Consider the following 22,022-nt stretch of genomic DNA (forward strand, 5'->3'; position numbering starts at 1 on the left):
CAGGCAGTTTATACATACAGTAAAATAAGAAAGTCACAAATGCATCTGACTATTTTGAAAATAAATTAACCTAAACATACATTGAATATAGGTGGAAATTGAAGAGATAATTAAAAATATAGAATTTATCTTTTCGTGGCTTTAATTTAAAAAAAATAAGACAACAGCGCAAAATGTAATTAAAAAGTACTAGAAGCTGTTATATTCACATAGACACATGGTGTTTGACTATTCATTTGGCAACAGAGAGATCTGTTTTGACAGATATTAGCCTTACAGTTAGGATGCACCTGTGCTTTCATCCAGAATTATACTGGGGCACTCTGGGGTCACATGCACAAAACTCGATGCATGGCAAGCTGGCTTCCATACAGGGACATCCGTTCCTCCAACTCCACTGTGCTTCCAGGAAAGGTGCCTCGTGCCTCGCTCTTCTTGAACTGCTGCTTGCGTTCCCATACTGCTTGTTGTGTCACACCCTGCCATTGCACGGCATGCTGGAAGGCACCGACAGAAAGCTTTCCCCAGCTGTTTGCAGCCTACATTGTTCTGATTGGCACAAGCTCCTCTTTGCCAGCCTTTGTTCACAAATATATCAAAGTACAGTAAAACATGCTGCTACTTGCATAATACAAGAGCAGCAAAAGCATGTCAGTGCCATCACACCTGACGAATACTCTTGCATGTGTTTCAGTGAGGTGGATGGCGTGTGGCACTAGTCTCGTGGCATGGGGGGGGGGTCCGCAATTTGTCTTTTTTTGAATACCTTTTGTCTCTGACATTTTCACATCCTCTTACCAAAATCCTCATTCAGTCTATGTGGTCCTGAGATTGTCATGCAATTGCAAACAAATGCAGAAAGCATAGTTTTGTTACCACTGCTTGCGAGAAATCTCCTATGTTTAGCACTTTTTTATTTCCTGAAAATAGATGTATTGGCCCATCCCCACTGGCTCCATGTCTTTGGCTCTCTTGCTGTTTAATGGAGTTTGGATGTTCGTACAGTCATTGTGAAACTTAAAACCCAGCTGAGAATGAAGAAGGAAACAAAGGACAGCCACCTCCCTCTCTCTGTCTGATGCTTGGGCTCTCTCTCTCTCACACACACACACACACACAGAGTCATGTCTTCAGAGGGCATTACATTGACTTACATTCATTTCCTGGAGACTTACTCTCAGACTTAAATTCAATGATTTACATTAAGTCCCCATAATGTGACTGTCTAAACACATTTAGGTCCCCACAACATGAGTATTACCTGGCCCACACACACACACACACACACACACACATACATGCACACACAAACACACACAAACACACACACACCACACACACACACACACACACACACACACACACTAACACACACACATGCAAATCAGATCAATGTCCTCTCAATGTAAATTGTGTACTTGTGGCTTTGTTAGTTTACATATTCTTCTTGTCAGCACATTCAGTGATAATTCATGTCATATAATTCCTTTCAGTTTGTTTGACATACTCTTAACCATGTGCCACATACAGAGGCAAGAAAAAGTAAGACAAGCCTTTGGATTATCTTTGTTTATGTGTCTTAAAATATAGTCAGGTCTTCATCAAAGTTAGTTATGAAAAAACTGAATCTATTTTAAATAATAACACACAAATCCTTGTTTTGTTCTTGTCCATACTGAAAACATTGTTCAAACATTCACAGTGTGGGCTGGAAAAGGTTTGTGAACCCCTCAGTTATTAACGTTAACAAAAGCTAACTAGAGTCAGGAGGTATCAAAGCTGGAGTCAATCAATGAAACCAGATTGGTTTTTTAGTTTGCTGTTCACAAGGACCATCTGCTGATGTGAACCATTCCTCACATAAAAGGGATCTCAGAGGACTTAAAATGAACAATTGTTGATTTGCATAAGGCTGGAAAGGGTGACAAAGTGATTTCAGAGAGTTTAGTTATTCATGAGTCCACAGTCAGATGATTTAGTTCTGTGGCTTCTCTCCATAAAAGTGGGCGTCCACCTAGGATGACTCCAAAGGCACAACACAGAATGATCAGTGAGGAAACAAGGAAACTGAGAGTAACGGCTAAAGGCTTAAAAAAGTAATTGGCTCTGGTTAACGTCTCTGTTCATGAGTCTATCAAACGCAAATCATGGTCCATGGCTGCATTAAGCTCAGTGTCCATGGTAGGACACCAGGCTCTCCAAAAAAACATGGCTTGAGTAGCTCAACACTAAATGTTTTGTGGACTGATGAAACTAGGGTTGAATTGCAGCACTATGTGTGGTGGAAAAGGGAACTGAATACCAACATGAAAAATCTTGTAGGATAGGTACTGGGGGGAGGGGTGGGGGGTGGGGGAGGTGGGGTGGGGGATGGGGGGGTTAAGTATAAGGGGTACAAGTAGGCCTATAGGGTGCAGGGAGCGTCGTGATTTGGGACTGCCACTGTAAATCACAAAACAACAGCAGAAAATGCAGAAACAAAAAAAATGAATGTAAAGTCAAAAAGTATGTGTGAAACAAAAAGTCATTAGCTAGACAAATTATCTGTACAGATGTATTACAAACTTGGTATCTGGCAGAACCAAAGTTGTTTTATTCATCTTGTGCAATAAACATGGCTCAGGGTCATATTCACAAGTTATTAATGCGATGTTATGTGTGAAACTCACTGCTGACAGTGAAAACAGGTTTGGTCAACCGCACAGCGATAAAACACCAAGTGCAAGCTGTGGCACAGGCGTTTGAAATTCACCTGTAAATCTACCTGCCCAAAATGTACAAATGTACCAATGTGCCTATCTTTAAAATCAGCACGTGTGAAGGATTATGGCTGCTACTGGCTGCTGGCATGCAACTTAACTAAGGCTGCAACAAATGATTATTATATTATTGCTTAATCTGTGACTATTTTCTCTGTTAATCAATTTTTCTATGATATATTAGCGAATAGTGAAAATTGGCCAAAACAGTTTCCCAGAGTCTAAGTTTGCATCTTTAAATCTCTTATTTTATATCAGGTTTACTAAAGGCTTAAGGTTTACTCTCCTATATGATAAAGAAACGTAGCAAATCTGAGAGGCAGAAATCAGAGAATGTTTGAACATTTTTGCTTGAAGAATGACTGAAACGATTAGTCAGTTATCACAATTATTTAGATTTTTCTCTTTATCTAATAGTTTCTACCCTAAGCTATCGATTGGGGGCTCTGTGACATCTCCCAAACTGAAAGCAGAGGTGTTAAACTGACTCTCATGACAAAGGAACCATTTGTTCTCTATTGCACGGAGCACAAGTGTGCACAAACACACACTGACTAACTGTGAAACATCTCACCTAGGAAACAGTGCAGAGCATGTAAGAGGAAAAGAAAGTTACAACTAACAGCGCATATTCTACTATTATAAGTAAATGCACAATGTGAAGACAACAAGAACGAGATGGAATTAAAACTGGAGGAGAGATACGCAGTGCCAGTGAGATACAGATGTTCCCACAGATACCAGGGTTTATTTTTCATTACCAATTTCTCTTCGTGACCTGTGAGGTCTGTGGCTGTATTAAGAGAGTAATGGCTTCTGCGGGCTCTCACAAGCCTGTGTCAGTGAAACAGGCGGCTGTGTGGAGTGATGTGACCTCACTGTCGTCCATCATTGCAGGTTCAGTGGGTGGTAGAGGGACAGGTAGCAGGAGAGAGCCGGAGGTTGATGGAGTGAGTCACAGAGAGGGAGAGCAAAAAGCGCGCGCACACACACACACACACACACACACACACACACACACTGCAACACACTTCACTTTCGGCTGCTCCTGTGCGCATGCAAACGCACACAGCCACGCACATTTACACAGTGGCAGTCGGCGTAAAGTGACGGCAATCATCTGTTCTGAAGCAGGCAGGTGAAGAGAGGAATCAGTGCAGATTTCATCGCACTGGTGTGTGTTTGTGCGAATGCGTGTGGTGTGTGTGTGTGTAAGTGTGTGTGACAGAAAAGGCACAGTATTTCTCTTTTTGATGTATCCCTCTTCACTCAGTTATTGCTGCTTTGCCACTATAAACCTTTCAACACAACAGCAGCCATATTTGATTGGTGTTGCTTTTGTATGAATTATATGGCAACAATTTCACAAGAGAGTTCTGAATGTATTTCTCTATCAAAATGGAAATGTTTCCCCACAGACGCCCTGTCACTTAACACCCGCTGGGGGGCGCAAAAACATTAAAAACCATGAATGGACTGTAAATTATTCCAGCAAAATAATCCAACTCAAGATATTGCAGGTGCCGGCTCGCTGCTCTTTTGCTTTATTTGTATTTATACTTTATTTCCCTCCTTGTTACCTGTTAGCTTTTATTTGAATTTACTAAGCCATGCTTTTAAAAACACACGTACACACAATAAATAAATATAGTGGAATTTATATGGCAAATATGTTTAGACATTTTCTAAAGAATGCAAATACAAATAAATAATAAATAATTCCCAATACTGGAAATTCGTTGTCTTTTTTAAAAAAAAATGTAAAAACACTGCTGCAGACATTGGCTTCAGCTGACTCACTATAAATAAATAAATACATTTATAACCCTTCTGCTTATGGATGTAAAATATATTATCGCTAATATGCAAATATTTTCTGGGGTCCTACAGTAAATTGTGACCTTTGCTTTGTGTACTTAATATTTGCCTTTTGTCTTCATTGACTGTGGATATCCAAATATTCATCCATGTATTTCCTTATTCTTTCATCGCGTCGTTATTTTTCTCAAACATATCTCAGGAGAGTGATTTGCAAATGTTTTAGCAGCGAAAAACTAGAAGCATCTTCATTTTCAATTCGGCAGAGCAGTGGAAAAAAAGTGAGGACGGAGGAGGCGGGGAGCTGTGAGGTGGTGGTGGTGGGGGGGGGGGGGGGGGGGGGGGGGGGGGGATTGGAGGAGAAGAAGGAGAAGGAGACAGACGAAACGCAGACCTCAGACCAGCCCACCTCACCACACTGTCCTTCTCTTCCCAACCCGGTGTCCGCAGACAAATCTGACCGCGGATCAGCGCACTCGGGCTCCCTCCACACTACGAGTTACACCAACTGGGACTCAGACCAGAGGAAATCGTGTTCGTCGGCAGCCAGGTCCGCACGCCAAGACACATCCACAGCAGACCACGGCGAGGGAACGGACGGTGTGATAAGAAGGGACTGAAACCAAGGGGAAGGCTGGCAGGAACAAGTGAGGGCTTTAATGCAAATACATGTTTAGCGGCGAGAGCAGAGAGGACTGGCTGGCACCACGTACAGAGAAGTATTGCGTGTAGCTAATTTCCAACATTTTCTATTATTGGCAGCGGGAGTGTGCTCTCCGAGCCACATTTATAAAGAGAGCTAGCGGAATGTAATGCTAGCAGGCTAGCTAACGTTAGCTAGCTAATTAGCTTGTCAGGCATCCAAGAGTCAGACGTGTGATCTTTATTAAAATAGGTCACTGTTTGGCGTGGCTTCACTTTTTAGGAAAAAACTGTACTTAATGTGCTTTGTCCGGAATCCTGGCATGGTCATAATGGTCTGTCTCGAATAGCTAACGCTAAGTTAGACAATAAACAGTGTAAGCTGTCTATATTGATGAAAATCTGTTCAATATTATCCGTCTGGGCGTCTTGAGAAAAGCCAGATCCATTGTGAATATCGAGCTGTGGACAAACCAAGAGGAAAAAGACAGAGGTAAAAAAAAAAAACAGACTTTTGACTGGTGACTGTCTGCCGTCCAATGTTAATGTCGACCGACGTTGCATCTATAATGCTACCCGTTACTCGGGGAATAATGGACCGGGAAAGAGACATTGATACAGCAGCCGGACCCCATGCAAACGCGGCCGGGGGTCCAGCAGCTGTCCGGGGGATGAAGCGAGGAGACCCGGAGCCCGACGCTCAGACAGCCGCTGCCCTGACTGACTTAGCCGGGGCGGAGTGCAAAAGACCAAGGATAGACGGGACCGGGAGTGTTGTTGGTGACATTGGACAGGTAGGAATGCATTGTAAACACATGAAGTATCCATTTCTCAGAGCTGTATCGTTTTGTTTCCATCTCAGCTTCATGTGTAGCAGCATTGTAACAAAGTATCATCTGCCCTCCTCTTCCCTCTTCACTAAAAGCTTTTGTTCCTAAGCATCAGCAGGGAGTGATGATAATGTTTTGACAGGCCCCTTTCTCTCATCAACAGCATAATCATGCATCATTGCAGCAAACAGAAAATGCTTTAATTAAAACAAAATGTGAGATTTATGAATTTCAAAAAAGTACGACAATAGTAAAATGTGGCTTAATGAAATACTGTGGCTGTGTTCCTGGAGCTGCTCAGTGAGGGAGCATGACCAAGCCAGACAAAGGTAATATGATACAGACTCCATTGCTATGACAGACAGCAGCACAGCAAAGATCAGACCCATTCATCATGCCTGCCTTCCAGAAAGTAAACCAGTGCTTTGTCACAAGTTGCGAGGAACGCCGTCATTTTTCTTGATTCACGTGGATGAAATTACTCAGACCTGTGATGATAATTTGCAGTGAGTCACTACATCAACTCCTGATACACACCGCATGTGCCATCAATCGCTCCGGGCCCCCCCGATTGTCGCTAGGTGTTAAAAGAGAGAGGCAGACAAGGATTGGGGGAGGGGTCACCACAGTGAAAGACAAAGAACAGAGCCTTTTGGTGTAGGCTGAAGGAGCAAGGGGGCTCAGAGAGCCCTCCTTAACATGGGTCTTCCCTGCTTTCATGACTTGACTGCTGAGACAGCAAAGCTTCGGCAACCATTCCCGCCTCTGCCGGACTAATATGTGCATATTAAACTAAACCAGGGGATTGCCGAGGCACAGGGTGCACCTCTCTCGCTTATTCTCCTCAGATCCATTTATTTCTTGTCTCTCTCTCTCTCTCTCCCTCTCTCTCCCTCTCTCTCTCACAAACACATTCACAACACATCATTCTTACACACATATGCCTTGAAGTGCTTGTAATCCCAACAGTACAAGGGAATATTTTTGCTGACGTGTGGTGTTTTAGTCCAGGAAAACAGCTCTAACAGCAGTGGAGGGGCAGGCGGACATAGTTTGAGGTCATCAGCAGGTAATTGAATCCTGGGGAACTGGTAAAAATACTTTAATTGGCTGTGCAGCTGACCTGCTGCAATGACAAATAGGTCCCCGCGTAGTGTTGTGATGCTCGGCGAGCTTCACAGAGGATGGATCTTGATGATGGGGAAAGGTTATAGCCTCCCGGCAAAGATGATGTGACTATGAGCAGAGTGGTGTGGGGAGGATTCTCACTGCCCATCAGTTGTATTGATCGCTGGGCACTGGGGGGTTAGGGGTGGAGGCGGTGGGGATTCAGGCTGGAAATAGAGATGGGGAGGGGGAGTGAGCTGATGGATAGATGGATGGATGGGAGGTGAGGGAGAAAGTGCTTGGTGGAAGTAGGAAGAGAGCAGGATGGCTTGAAGGAGAAAGAAGAAGAAGAAGAAAGCGTGGACAAAATGTTTTGGTATATTGTAGGAGAGAAATGACACTCAGATATATGTGGCCTGGATTGAGTATGGATGTGGGGAGGGGGGATGAAGGATGGAGGCAAGGAGAGAAAAAGGACAGAAAGAAAATCAGAGCCATTAGCTTGCATCCATCAGGGACCGTGATAAAGGATGAGAGGAAAGTGATGGATGGTAGGATGACATGATCAGATGGGGGAGAGATGTGGATACGCTCTGAATGAAGATGAGTGGTCGAATAACACTTGATTCAAAGGGTAAATAAAAAAGCAAATGACATTGAGGGCTACTGCCGGCAAGTCAGTCATCATGCTTTTTTTTTTTGAATGGCGGCCGCTCACTGTAGCTGCGTGCCTGCTGAGTGTGGGGAAGATGAGTTCAGGGGATGATCCTATAACTGAATGCACCCAACAATTACCATAGGATTCGCATTGAGAGCTAGAGGCAGGAGATTGCCGACCTTCCAAGCCGACTGTAAATCAGGAGGGTAATAATAAATGAGAGTGCAGCCTCCCCTCCCCTTTGTTGCTCCTGCTCCCCCCGCTCTGCCTCATCCAAACTGCAGACCCCTTCACACCCCCACCCCACCCCCTGCTCCCCTTTAGCTGTCCTCTGATTTCTCCCCCCTCCTGTCTCCCCCAGGCATATTTCCAGATTGCTAATTGACTCCTGGTTCACAGGCTTTCAGTGTTCCAGTGAGGCGAACCATCCCCACCCCTCCCCCCTTCGCTCTGTCTCTCTGCTGTCCCATCTTCCCCCCTTCCATCTCTGACTATCTCTCTCTTCCTCAATCCATCTCTGATCTCTCTAACATTTCTCACTTTGTTTTCCCAGCTCCTCGTCCCTTGTTTTCCTCTCATGTTTGTTTTTCTCCTCGTCTCTTTCTTGTCTCAGTCCCTTTTTTCTCTTTATTTAAATTTTTTTTGTCCCTGCTCTTGGTTGGTAGTATTGATGCTTCCTCTTGAGGCCGTTCTGTGGTCCACTCCGATGCAGTGGGAGTACAGTTTCTGACTCTCTGTGCTCGTCTCTCTTTCTGTTTCAGAGAGCCGATTTGTCCTATCGTTGGCAGTAAAGAGGCTTTGTGTCGCACTAACGAGATCAAAGCTCATTTAGGAGAGGGCATTAACCAGACTGATCGCTTTAACAGGCCTGAGTGAAGGGAGGGGGCCGGGAGACGTGGGGGCGAGGTTGATATGAATGGGCAGATCAGTGAGATAGGTTATTACTGTTTTCCTTTCACCATAATCAGTTGGTGTTCATTACATTGACAGTTGCTTGTTTTTGTAGAACAAGTGCACTTATGTAAACTTTTTTTTTTTTTTTTGCCCAGGAGTCCAATGAGAAATTCAGCCTGTTACATTGGCTGCTAATGAAAATGTATAGCAGCCTACAGTCTGCTGCTGACCACTCACCTGAGAGAGCAGCCATTAAAGGAAACTCTGTTTGGATTTTTCCTGAGTTGCGACAAAAATTTAAATTGTTTTTTTTGCTGATACACTTATCAGCAAAAAATATTTTTAAGTTTTGTTGCAGTTTACTTACAAAATCTCATTCTGTGGGACATCACTTGTCGATACCAGATTTACAGTTGGAATGATTCTGTAATTAATGACATAGTTGATCGACAGAAAACTAATCTGTAATCGTTTGAGTCATATTTTAAGAAAAAACGTTTCTCTAGTGAGAACTGGAGGAAACAAGCAGTTTGAAGATCTCGGGCTCTGAGAAATTGTAATGGGTATTTCTCACACTGTTTTGACATTTTGTACATTAATAGATTATTTGAGAATATTATCTGCTAATTAATAATGAAAATTATGGTTAGTTGCAGCCCTAATCCCATTGACAGTAACATTTTTTAAATCCTAAAATCTAAGATCACACAGTATTTGTTTTTGTTTTTATTTTACATCCAAGTTAACAAAATCCATGACAAAATGAATAATTTATTAATTTTTGAAATTAGTTATCAAGTAATCATATCAAACAACTGGTCGGATACAGCTTTGAATTTCATATATTTGGAGCTTCCATTTGACCAGACAAACTACGAAATTTTAGTTTCATCAGTTTGATCTAGTCATTTGGGATTCCTTATTTTAAAGGAATTAGTCAAAAGTTGCAGAATATTATATACAAAATATTAAATATATTAATTGATATTATAAATAATCATTGATTGGTGCTCCTATTCACTGACAATTATATAACAACACAATAGGGCCAGTGGTTGCATAGCTACAGCAGCAACCTGTCCTGCACGTACCCAGTGAGCATGTGTGTGTAAGTGCAGCCTAAAAGTCTGAGTGTCCTTCAGAAGTCAGCAGCCTGAATTATTCACAGAAAAGAAGAAATCTCCACAGAAGGGGAGCAGTATCACAGAGAGGCAGAGGAGGTGGGTCAGGTAGTGTGTCCAGCCCGTACTGATATGTGTTAACATGTGTTACAGAGGATCGTACACAGTCCTACCTCCTCTCATGTTAGGCTCTCTCTCTGCTGCTGTTTAATGATTGCTGTTAAACTTTGAGCTGCAGCAGAGCGGGTCACCCTTGACCTTTGAACCGGCAATGATAAGCTAAAAATTCCCCTGACAGAGTTGCTCAACTCATATTCTCTCTCTCTCTCTCTCTCTCTCTCTCTCTCTCTCTCTCTCTCTCTCTCTCTCTCTCTCTCTCTCTCTCTCTCTCCCTCTCCGTGTGTGTTCAATTCAATTCTCCATGCTTTATTGGCGCAAGAGCGGCAGCTGTATTTCCAAAGTATGAACAAATAATGAGAGGAAAAGGCTCCATTCATAAAAAGAAAGAAATGGATAAGAGCTCTCTCTTGCTCTCTCTCTCTCTTACTGTAAAACGCGGCACTTTGAGCTCCTTAACGTGACACTCGCATGTTAACTCTCTCTTTATGGTCTTTATGGTCATCATGTCATCACTCCCCCACCCCACATGCCTCCTCCCCAGCGCTGCCCCCAAACTGTCATATGTGCTCCCATCTCCACCCACACAGAGCGAAATGTCAATCCAGTGTTTCCCTTACATGGGGTCGCCTGCGATGCACTGCCTCGGTATTGTCATAGCTGCTCCAGTGTCATACATAATGAATATGAAGTTATGAAGTGCACTTGGCTCCATTAAGTTGTGTGTGTTTGATACTTTGTCCCCTCTAGCATCAGCCAGGAGCCTGTTTAGTACTGAGCCCAAATACTTTATTAAGTGGATCATTTGATGCTGAGAACTGATCCAAGACGTCATTAAATAAGTATACCACGGACAATCTGTTAGAGCATGAAATGAAAAACTGAAATAGACGTGTTCCACTTTCATTTATTAGCCATTGTAACATTATGCATGCACGTGGTGCACTACTGGCTTTGCCTTAACAAACTGAAATAATTGGATCTGAAGCAGCAGTGAAGCAGCCTGTGCAGCATATTGGTGGAAGTTACAGGGCAAAAAAAAATGTATATCCAACATTTCACTTTTTAAGAGCACTGTGAAATAGTGGTTTAGTTTTTTTTTAGTTCAGACTTAATCACCGGCATCACATGAGATATTTTTGCTCACAGTGAAAAGGCGTGTGACAAAAAGTAATAAATATGAGTACGAGAGAGCTTTATTGATTCTATCAGTGGACCTCTGCAATTCACGATTGCCTGTAATGTTGTATTTCTAATATTTATTTGATGTTCATATGATTATTTGCTCATGCACATGAAATATCTAGAAGTTTCCTGTCGGTCAGGATTGAAATAAGAGCAGAAGAAAAATTGTGTAGGGATGTGATTCTTAAATGAACTTTTCTGTTGTGATTGTAAATGCATATGGCGTTGTGTAGATCACATTCAGTGCCTTAAGAAATCTTCTTCACATTCCTGGATTTATTTTGTCATAAAGAGCAGAAGTCAAGCACTGAGGAGTTAATCCCAGTCTGTCAAATCACAAGCTGGACATTTTGTTCAGCAAACTTCAGCGGCACCATAAACATTTCAAAGCAGAGGTCAGTGTGTGCCGCTGCTGGTATGTAGAGAGACCCACATGAGGCCCACACATGAGCACCTGTATAATTCTGAGCTGCGGGTCATCTGTTGTTAGTAGCGGACCACACAGCCAGAGGAAAGGAGGCAGTCATCAATAAATCCCACCAGTGAATGCCCCTGAGCCTCATGTTTTGTTACTGTTAGGATTGGAAAAACATAACTCATATCAGAAGTTTTCCAAGACTCCTACTCTTTTAGAAAGTACAAAAACTTAAACCAAAAAAGAAACAAAAACTCCTGACTGTCCCATCGTGTGGGCAGATTTCTGGCTGCCTGCTCTGAAAAAGTTGCTGTCATGAGAACTAAGCCTTCAGTCTATGGGGAAACTTGCAATTCATTTTGTCTGTCTATCCTTCCTCGCGGTTGTCTTGGTCTGTCTTCACGTCCCCGCATATCGACTATCTCCGTTGCGTTTGTCATTTTCAGCTTCATCTTTGACTGTGATCTACCTCTCGCAGTGCAGCACATTGACTAAGCACATCCATCACTCTCTGTCCTCTGCCCTCCAGCATGTCCTCTTAATTCCTGCTCTTCAGTTTCTGCATTAAACGTTGGCACCGTTTGATCCCCTCGCAGCGTGGCCCGCTCGTCTCCGGTTTTTCCTCCTCACTTGTGATTTGTTGACCTCATAGAGTTTTGATTTGGCTCTTGCGCGGAGCCAGTGATTACCAAGAAGCATCTGTAGACAGCACTTGATGAATGACTGAAATCTGCGCGGCATATTTCTGGAGTTGGAGTGGATAATCTTGAGCTGAGCTTTAGTTTTAAAAATGTTATTGAGGCCGTTGAATGTGATGTGACTGTTGTTGGTTCTGGGTCCATACTGGTGAGCCAGACCCGTCCACAGTAAATGGTGGTTTTGCTCTTTTGTGTAATGATGTATTGGTGGTAGCAGGTGGGATTCTTCTTACATTTGGTGATATGATTGAGACCATAAAGCCAAACACTGGCACAGACCACCTCCTTAGGCTGTTCTGATAGGGACCACTGGATGCCTGCAGCAGCCCCCTTAATTACCCCGCCCCCCTCCTCCCCCTGCCCCCTCCCCTCTCACCATCTGTTGACCTCATGTCATTTTGCCTTCCTTCACCACTGCTGCTCCTTTTTCTTTCCCCTGCTCCTTCCCATTTGCTCCAGCAGCTCCCCAACTTCTTCCCCTCTCCTAAAATAGCAAGTCAGAGAGAGAGAGAGAAAATAAACAAGAGAGACGTCCTTTAGTTTTGCCCTCTGCAGAGAGAGAGAGAGAGAGAGAGAGAGAGAGAGAGAGAGAGAGAGTTTATGTGTGTGTGACTGGTTTTCTGTGCTTTTGCTGATCCCTGCCAGTGCAGTCTGAAGCCCTCACAGTCAGCCAGCCGGCGCCTTCAAAGGCTCCTCCTCACTCACACACAGTATGGAATTAACTTAATGGAAACTTGCAGAAGTGCAGTACGAAAGCCCGGCTTTCAACCTGGACAGGCTTTTCACTTACTTATTTAAAAAAAAAAAGTATGGCAGGCAAAAATGCTAGTGCCTTTTGCACACTCCTCAAGGCACACAGGCATGTAATATACTTAAAAGCAGTGCCATATGGGAAAGGGTGTGTGTCTGTTTGTGTGTGTGCGTGCTTGAGTGTGAGTGTGAGTAAGCGAGTGTGTCTGAAAACTAGGTATCAAGTTCAGACCCCCAATCCCTTCCCCCACCCCTTAAGAAAATATAAATCACATGGCATTCTTCACTTATGACTCATTGTCTCCGTTTTGCAAATGTTTCTCTGCTTTATATTTCTCTCCCCTTTCTTGGCTATGGACGCCTTATTCCCCACATTCCTCCTCCTCCTGTGTGTCTGTGTGTGTGTGTGTCTGCCCTTATTTTCATCTCATTCTATTCTTTCTTCTCTTCTTTCTTTCTCTTCTGCCCTTCCCTCTTCCATCGAGCCAGCCCCCCCCCCCCTTCTCCTGCAGACAGATTGATTCCAGATGTTGCTCAACTCAACCCTCTCTCCCTCCTCCTGTTCTCAAACTCCTCCTCCTCTTTCTCTTTTCTTCTTTCCACTCTGTCCACTGTAAAACCAACACTGACTCTATAATTTGACGGTTGGGGATAACTTTGGTTTAGATTTCACTTGCATTCCAGTTTTCCTCCCAGTTTGTGTTGCCAGTGCAGTGCCTCCACCCTGACTTTGACTGTGAATGTGACAGAATTGCACTCTTTCCTTTCTGATCACCTGTAACTGTATACATTTTGTGGTGTTACAGCAAAGTTATCCACTGAATGGATGTAGCACAAGTGCAGGCTCCAGTTTTGGCTGCTCAGTCCTATTTGAGATGCAGTGCAGTGTTAGTAACTCCCAACATGCACCTCTTTTTATTTAGAATATGAAGAGTTTTCTCCTTCCTGTCGACATTGCCCAAGGCTTTGTAGACTTGAGATTCTGCTCTGCCCTTATACTGCATTTCCATCTGCGCCATGTTGAGCACCAGAGGCTTCTGCGCAGTCAGTGCGTTGCTGAATATAAGCCAGTCCATTCCCCTGTAAATGTGGCGCACCAAGGAGAGTGTTCCCCCTGGGGACGAGGCACGAGGGGGAAATTGGTTCCAGATGAAACAGGAAGTGGAGAGTGGAGACAAAGAAAGGGTTGTTTCAGACAAGGGAAAGGGAGGACGGGCCCCGAGTGTGGACACAAAGATACACACACACACACACAACACACACACACACACAGTCAGAGTTTACTGCCTCAGCATCAAAAGAAAAACATCTTTCTCATTCTTACCTTTTCTTTACATCTTTATTTTTTAACCTCATACCTTCATTCCCCCTCGACTTCCTGCTAGTCCACGCTGTCTAGACCCCCCCCCCCCCCCCCCTCGCTCGTCCATACATCATAACCACATCTGTTTGCGGACTTAGCCTCCACATCTCCAGGTCCTGCCTCACTACATTTAAGCTTCGGGATCAGCTTTAATAGACGTTTGTCTGTCTGTTTGGACAAACACTGTGTCAGTCTGCTGTTACCATCTCAGACTCTCAACCAGCTGACGAATCCTATCAGGAAGTGATTCCCGCAGCAGGAAGCTCAAGGTCAGGGCCAGGAGGTTAACTCTGTTGACACTCTTGAGACACCAAATCTGCCCTTCTCATGGCTGCGGCATTACACGGCCCACACTCAAGCTGTTTGCTGAGCAGAGGAGCACATTCAGGGTGAGGGGCAGCGGCACATGGATTTGGAACTTTTTCTTCATTGTCTGCTTCTCAATCCTGCAGATTAAATGCTATGAAAACATCAGCAGTTCTTAAGACCCCATCCCCCAACACACACATCTTTTTTTCTTTCTTTTACCCCCTCAGACCTTCTCTGGGTCCCCCCCCTTTCTCTTCTCGCCTTGTGAGACTCATGCCTCAGTCTCACTGGGCGGTCATGTTTTCTCTGCGAGGCATGTCAGCAGGCTAGACGCTGCCGGTGTCATCTCTCTCACTGCTGTCAAAATATCATCGTTTGGCTAACTTTCTCCATTGTTCCAGTCAGTCCTCCTCCTGCTCCCTCCTTCTCTCTCTTTGTTTTTTCTGCCTTTCCTCCTTTTGCCTCCTGTTCCTCCTCATCACCTAGCTCCGAGGCAAACAATGGCTGCACTTGCCGGGGCCAAAATGACACGGAGGAGAAAATAATAGTCACAGAGAAAAGAGAGGGGAGAGAGACAGAAATAATCTAATTAAAAGTAATTACAGAGCAATTAACCACAACACTGGTTTCTGGGGCAGGGTCGATGGGGGGGGGGGGGGGGCTCACGCTGCTCGTGGATTTTGATTGGTTAGTCAGATATGAAAGCTTGATAAGCTACAGTGATGATCCACCAGTCATGGCATCCACACAGACCGTTTTCTGTTAACTTCATTCACTCCTCAGCCTTTCTGCCACAGGGACGTGTTTCTGTCCTTATTTGAACTTTGCCCTGTCACTGATGGACCATTATTTTATTTCTTTTAATCCACTGTGTTGAAAGTCAACACTTAACTAATCTTTGGATGCATTTTACCATGTATAAATGGTTTCAATAGTAGTGAAAAATTCCAGTTGTACCAACTTTTGAATTTGACATATTATCTGTCTGTCATTAGTTTGAAATCTGAGAGTGCTCTTCACCTGAAATGTAAGTTTTGGACCGTCATGCTGCATCCACTCATTTTTCAAAAGCCCATCCACTTACACTGCTCTCTTCCCTCCTGTTGTCTCTTGCAGAACAATGAGCCTTTAAACCCTGGTTTCCATGGATACCCACCTCACAGTCAGGTAAGAGATTAGTGACTGCTTGCAAACCAGTGTAATAATAAATTAAAATATAATGTAATACAGAGTCCTTGAATCACTCGAGATATGCTAACTTCCAGCCACCCGGTGCCTTTGAACAGGTTTTAAAGCCAGGAGAGAATTAGTTAAGTCCATCTCATCATTCAAAGAAGCTATCCACTGAAACGAGAATGGCATTTCTGTAATGCACGTTTTAGAAACCAACTCTTACTTCTTCTCGGCCAGGTGAGCCTAGTGTTGTCAGCCAGCAGGATGGGCTGTGTTGTGCTACGACATCCTTATCGAGACAATTATGCAGCTGGTCTGCTGCTGCCTGTGGCAGCTTATAAATGATGGTTATTAGAAGAATTGATGAAAGAGGAACTGGTGGTGACTGAGCTCCTCTTTCAAATGCTTGACCCACAGAAAGGAGAGAGAAATTATGCTGCAACCTTCTCCAAACTAAGCTCTGAACGCTCCACATGCAGCACTGTTTTACAATACCATTCCTATCCTCTCACACTTTCTCTCTCTTTATGCCTCTCTCCGTCTCTTTTCTCATTCTAAGTGTCTCTCCATGCATATTGCTCTCAGTAATGAGTGCCGTATGTGTGCAGCGCAGCGGCAGCGTAGCCGACTATTTTCTTATCTATCTCCAAGCAGCAGAGCACATTGAGCGGCTCAAAGCAGCTCAGGGCTCATGTGTGGATGTGTGTGTAAATGCATGTGCAGACCCCATTTGAGTGTGTTTAGGAGTGTGTGCACCTCTCTCTTTGTGTGCGTGCGTGTGTATGTCTCCAGCCTGAGTTTGGGATGTGCAGCTCTCTGGCAGTGCCACAGGAGGGGAGTGTTGGTCTGTGAGTCTGCTTGCCCCCAGCCTCCCTCCCCACATCCCAATATGGGAGATTCTCATAGGCCTCATCCCCTCTCATGTATTCTTCTGTTTTTTTTTTGTCTTTCCTCCTCCTCTCCTCTGCTCGTCTCTCCACTCCTGCGCAACCCTCGCTATCTCCTTTCTTGGGAATACATCTCTCTGAGAGTGTGAGAATGAGGCCCACACAATTTGGCTGTCAGGTTTAAAGTTAATTTTCCTTAAATTTCAATTTCTCTTCCCTTGTGTCCCTTATTCCGTTATTTCTGTTCGTGTGCTGACCACACAACAAAAACTAAAAAACTATGCTAGAGATTAAAGGTAGGAGAGGAATGAGGGGCCGAGGCAGAGAAGTGGAGCAGAGGTGAAACAGAAATGGAAGCAAGTCGTTAAAGATGGTTTGCCTGCAGGGCACAAAATCAAACAATAGTCAGCAGCTCAGTTAGAGCAGATTTATTCCTCTGTCTTTCCCGGGTTTATCTCCTTGTAAGACAAACACCTTGGTAGAGAAGATTTGCGATCTGCAGTACTTCTGAACTCCCCCCTTGTCATCTGTTAAATTCAGAGCCAGTGCACACCGCTGCATTTGTTTTATAAATGATTTAAAAGTCGTCTGTGCTAATGTATTCTGCCCTTGAGCGCACATATTAGGAGTCTCCAGCACACTAGCTGCTGGTTATCATGCAAATGGAGCTAGCCAAGCCTAGCTTAGCCGTATTGGCTTGTTCACCGCTGCAGTACATTTGTCTTGGTAATGCCCCTGTCTTACGTTATGTATGCGTGTTTGAACTGCCTATAGTTCTGCCTGTGTCAATATGAGTGTGTTAAACAGTGAGAGGCTCCTGCTGCTGTGCACTGTTAGGGGTATGTGTGTGTGTGTGTGTGTGTGTGTGTGTGTGTGCACGCACACGCGCAGGGGTATGCATGACCATTTTGACCTGTGGGTCCAGTCTCCTGCTGTTTAGGTCACAGAATTGATGAGGGCTAACAACACACAGACACACAAACAAGCCCCGGAGACGACACACCTGAGCATTTTTCTACCATTTAGCAAAGGCAGTATTTAATCATGTCATAACCTTCATATAATAAAGTGCACTTCTCCTGAAAGTGATTATTAGTGTAGAATAGTGAATCTGGAGCTACTGATTATCTGTTGATGGTGTGTTTGAAGGAGCAGGCCTTTGTTTGAACTAGCTGCTGAGTGTCTGATGATTTAGCCTTTTGTTTGAGTCCATGTGTGTCAGCCAAGGTGCAGCAGCAGCGCGAATATGATCACAGCACATCTGTGTGTACATTATGTGCATGTGTTTGTGTGTGCCTGCGTGTGTTTATCTCTGTGTTCAGTCTGTGTGTTTAATCCTCAGATCATCCCCTATTCATCCTCTCATCCTCCTCACTTACAGCCCTAATCCTGTCATCCCTGGCTCTTCTTTTCACCCAGCCCTTTATCCATTTATCTGCCTATCCCGTTATCTCTCGCCCACATCCACTGCCCCTCTGCCCCACACTCTGGCCCAGCTCCCTTCGTTTGCCCCTTCCCACCCGACCCCTCCACCACCTCCAATCACTTATGTGGCCCTCCCTCCATCCCTCCATCCCTCTGGACCCAGTTCTAGCCAGACTCAGCAGATGTCTGAAAGCTTGGCATCAGGGCTTTTTTTCCGCAGAGTTCAGTCCCTCCCATATGAAAATGCAGTGCAAGGAACTGCACTCTCATCTCTGCGAATTAAGCGCCTCCTAACAATACAGTGGTGGGAAGTGAGGGAACTGAGCCCGAGCCAGAAGAAAAAGGCGCAATGCAGCGTGGTGCAGATTCATGTTCGGGTTGTTGAGGTTTAGATACTGGAATCGGGGCCGGCGCTCCCTCAGTTTTGTGAGACTTCCATCTGTGTGATGAAGGCAGCTACAGCGGAGAGATGGTGATCTAGGAGCCTACCCACGCAGCTAGCTACCTAGCTGTCTACCGACTGGCCTGCCTACCACTGTTTTTTGGAGCTGCCACGCAATAAATAAATCATCAAAAAAAAGCTGCAATGCAGTGGGGGTCGCGTTCGTGTTCTGTACTTTGAGGCAGTCAGTGTGTGGATAGAAGACAGCATCTTCTTCCTTCCTGTTCCTTTTTTCTCTCCAGGGGTTTGAGGAGACAGCAACAACAGCTTTCTGACTTCATCCAGACACACAGTTAGATGGCTACATGGAAGGATGGATGCTTTGATGAATAGGAGGGACTGAGGCTGAGAGGGAGGGAAAGTTTTAAAAGAGGGGCGGGAACAAGAGGAAGCAGGGGGAGCAGCAGGACGTGTAACGCGAGTGTGTGAATGACAGACGCAGAGCAAAGAGAAGAGAGAGAGAGAGGAGGAGGACTCAGGCTGTCAAGGAGGAGAGAGACAGAAAGGCCCGGGGGAGGGGGGGATCAGAGCAGCAGGGCCGGGGAGACGACGAAAAGAGAAGCAGAGAGTGACAGGCAGACGAGGCTTGCGTGCTGGAGAAGTGGAAGAACAGACACCGGCAAAGAGAAGGAGGAGGAAGAGGGAGTGAACGAGGGAGAATTTGAATGTGTGAGACAGACGTGGACCGAAGCCATCGTCAGCTCATGGTCCTAGAGCACAGACAGAGGAGAGGAGGAACAGGAGGAGAAATAGAGACCCAGAAAGAAGGGGAGAAGAGAGTGGAGAGCTGGTCAGCTGTTGTTCCTCTAGATCAGACAATGATGGGGCTTTACTACCCAGCAATGCTGCCGGTAAGTTCACTTCTAGAGCAGAGCTTCTTCCTCTGAACTGCTCTGTGCACACGTTGAGATCTGCAGGAGCAGAAGTAGAAAAACAAGAGTTAATTATGATTTTTTTTAATTTTTGATTTTTTTATTAGTTTGGCTTGATGAGAACAGGTAATTGGTGTGGTTATGGTATGGCCTGTTTTGGTTTGCTGTGTCTTGGCCCAGGTGAGGCCTTTTCAGATAGTTGGCAGAGCATCAGACTAACAGCAGGGCTTGTCCCTGCAGCTCTGCTCCTTTAACTGTTTGTGTTCAAATGGTTTTGATTCTTTTGTTGTAAAAATCATAGCTATTGGCTTCTTACCACTCTGTAAATATGCAGCCTTTTTTTTTCCTTGTGCCATTGCAGTGGACACGATATACAGAGAAATACACTCACACGAGGATTCCCATGTGACAACACTGTTATGTTAAAATAGTTACTTAATACACATAATGTAGTTGATGATGTGTGCTAGGCTGCTCTTAGCATATGGTGGGCGTGTCTGTGCTACTTTAGCTGAGAGACAGCCTGAGGATGAGAGCTGCTCTCTGGCTCTGTTCTAGCATGTCTTACTCTCTGGTCTTGGGTTCCTCTGGGCCTTAGAGGGGTTGTCAGGATTGGGGGGAGGTGGCAGGGAGGTCCACACATGCAGCCGCTGTTTAGACTGCTTGTGTTATCAAGCACATACAGCGGATATTGCATGCTTTCACATGCTGACTGCACACGGTGTCATGTTATATTTCGTGTGTGTGTGTGTGTGTGTGTGTGTGTGTGTGTGTGTGTGTGTGTGTGTGTGTGTGCGTGCGTGTGCGTGCGCGTGCGTGCGCGTGCGTGCGCGTGCGTGCGTGTCATACCATGTCATGTCATGTCGTGTGCACAGAGGGCGGAGGCTGAAGATTTTGTGAAGCGATTCAACATTGTCATCCAAGCTGTCCATGCAGTTTAAACTTCATCTGTCCCTGGATTGAGGGAGACAGGTGCCAAGGCACAGTTGTTTCTGCACACACACACACACACACACACACACACACACACACACACACACACACACACACACACACACAGCAGTTGTTGCTAGGAGTACTGTACAACCCCACCCCCAACCACCCTATAGGCACAACAAACTGGAACACATATAGTCACTATTAATGAATACACAGAAACACTCTTTGGTAACACACACACGCAGACACACACACACACACACACACACACACACACACACACACACACACACACACACACACACAGGACAACACCATTTGTAAACTTCTCAGAGAGATGTGAACACTTCCAATAATAGCGCTCTGCAGTGTTTACAGTGAAGATTCATCAAGGTGGATTGTGGTGTCACTATTTTTTCTTTATTTGGTCAGCGTCTGAAAAGATACAGCGACCTACAACAACTTCTTCATCATGTTGAAGAAACTCTGGTTGAGAGCCTACAGGTCAGACCTGCTGTAAGCTTATACTAATAATTCAGTGGTAACCCTATAGTTATTGTTCAGATTGACCATCTTGTCCCTCGTCACCTCTTAAATCTCAATTAAATGTGTCTCTTTCCTACATAAGCTTTCCTTTTCTCCATTCTCTCCCTCCTTCATGTGAGCCCCCCCCCCCCCCCCCCCAACCCCCAACCCCCAACCCCCCACCCCTGTTTTCCTCCCCCCACAGGCTAAAGCAGCTGTAAGCTAAAGACATTATTCCTCTTCAAAGAGAATGACACCAAATGGGGGGTGGCAGTAGTAAAGTTGAAGGGTGTGAGGGCAGGGGTGTGGGGGTTTAGTTCCATGTGGGAATGCACTTTAAAGGTGACCCACCTCCAGTCACACTGTCCTCTGTAAAATTTATGGTGCTGCTCTCTATTTTGGGTAACATACACTGTGGTTAAGAGTTAGTGTGTAAATGCAGGTCTTGCTTCATGGCACCATTCATGTTACCACTGTCAACATTTTACAGTCCTCCGTGCTGACGCTGCAGACCGTAGATATAGAAACGTATATGCTGCTATGCATCTGTGTGTCCAGATATGCCGGTAAACAAACAGATGCAGGCTTCACTGCAAGATCGACTGTAACTCGCTTTCTTCTGAACTGATTTTCATGATATGATGTATTTTGATTGATTGATTTATAATCTAGCTGATTAGATCCTCCCCCAGTAATTGAATTTAATTCTAACAAGTGACCAGTGTCATGCTCAATTTCTCACATATATATCAAACCAAATCTCAATATGGCAACCACGCACACACAAGTCAAATCCCTGAAGGTAGTTAATCTATCTTTCTATATTTATGCTACAGACTGTAACATTTGTCAAACTGGCTAAAGCTAAGTGCACACTAGCTAGCTCACATTACCCTACCTTGAGTTTAGGGTTGGGGTATTAATTTCATTAATTTAAATTTTGAAAATGTCATATAATTATGAAGTTATTAGAACAAGCTAAGAGAGATTTTTTTAGTCCAAAAGTAACATAATTGACTGTGTGGATTCTACTTTGCTCAGTCTGTCCCTGCCTGCCAGGTAGCTAACGCTAGCCAGCTGTCTGCTCATATCA

General features: G+C 44.6%; 1 protein-coding gene across 6 annotated transcripts in view; it reads left to right on the plus strand.

Annotated features, from left to right (window-relative positions):
• Nucleotides 1-4,932: 4,932 nt before the first annotated feature.
• Nucleotides 4,933-22,022, plus strand: part of LOC139618483 (RNA binding protein fox-1 homolog 2-like) — a 44,099-nt gene continuing 27,009 nt past the window's right edge. The window contains exons 1-2 of one of the 6 annotated variants that reach the window (XM_071474430.1): nucleotides 4,933-6,013; nucleotides 15,783-15,833. In XM_071474430.1, coding sequence (XP_071330531.1) covers nucleotides 5,759-6,013; nucleotides 15,783-15,833 — 306 coding nt within the window. In that variant the 5' untranslated portion in view covers nucleotides 4,933-5,758. Of the gene's footprint in view, nucleotides 6,014-15,782; nucleotides 15,834-19,078; nucleotides 19,445-22,022 lie in introns of those variants that run through there. The other 5 variants (XM_071474431.1, XM_071474434.1, XR_011689740.1 and 2 more) reach the window with 5 other exon arrangements.

Source organism: Trachinotus anak, unplaced genomic scaffold, assembly GCF_046630095.1.
Source record: "Trachinotus anak isolate AG129_WGS33_773 ecotype Australia unplaced genomic scaffold, CSIRO_AGI_Tana_v1 ptg000003l, whole genome shotgun sequence".
In the NCBI taxonomy this organism is placed as follows: Eukaryota; Metazoa; Chordata; class Actinopteri; order Carangiformes; family Carangidae; genus Trachinotus; species Trachinotus anak.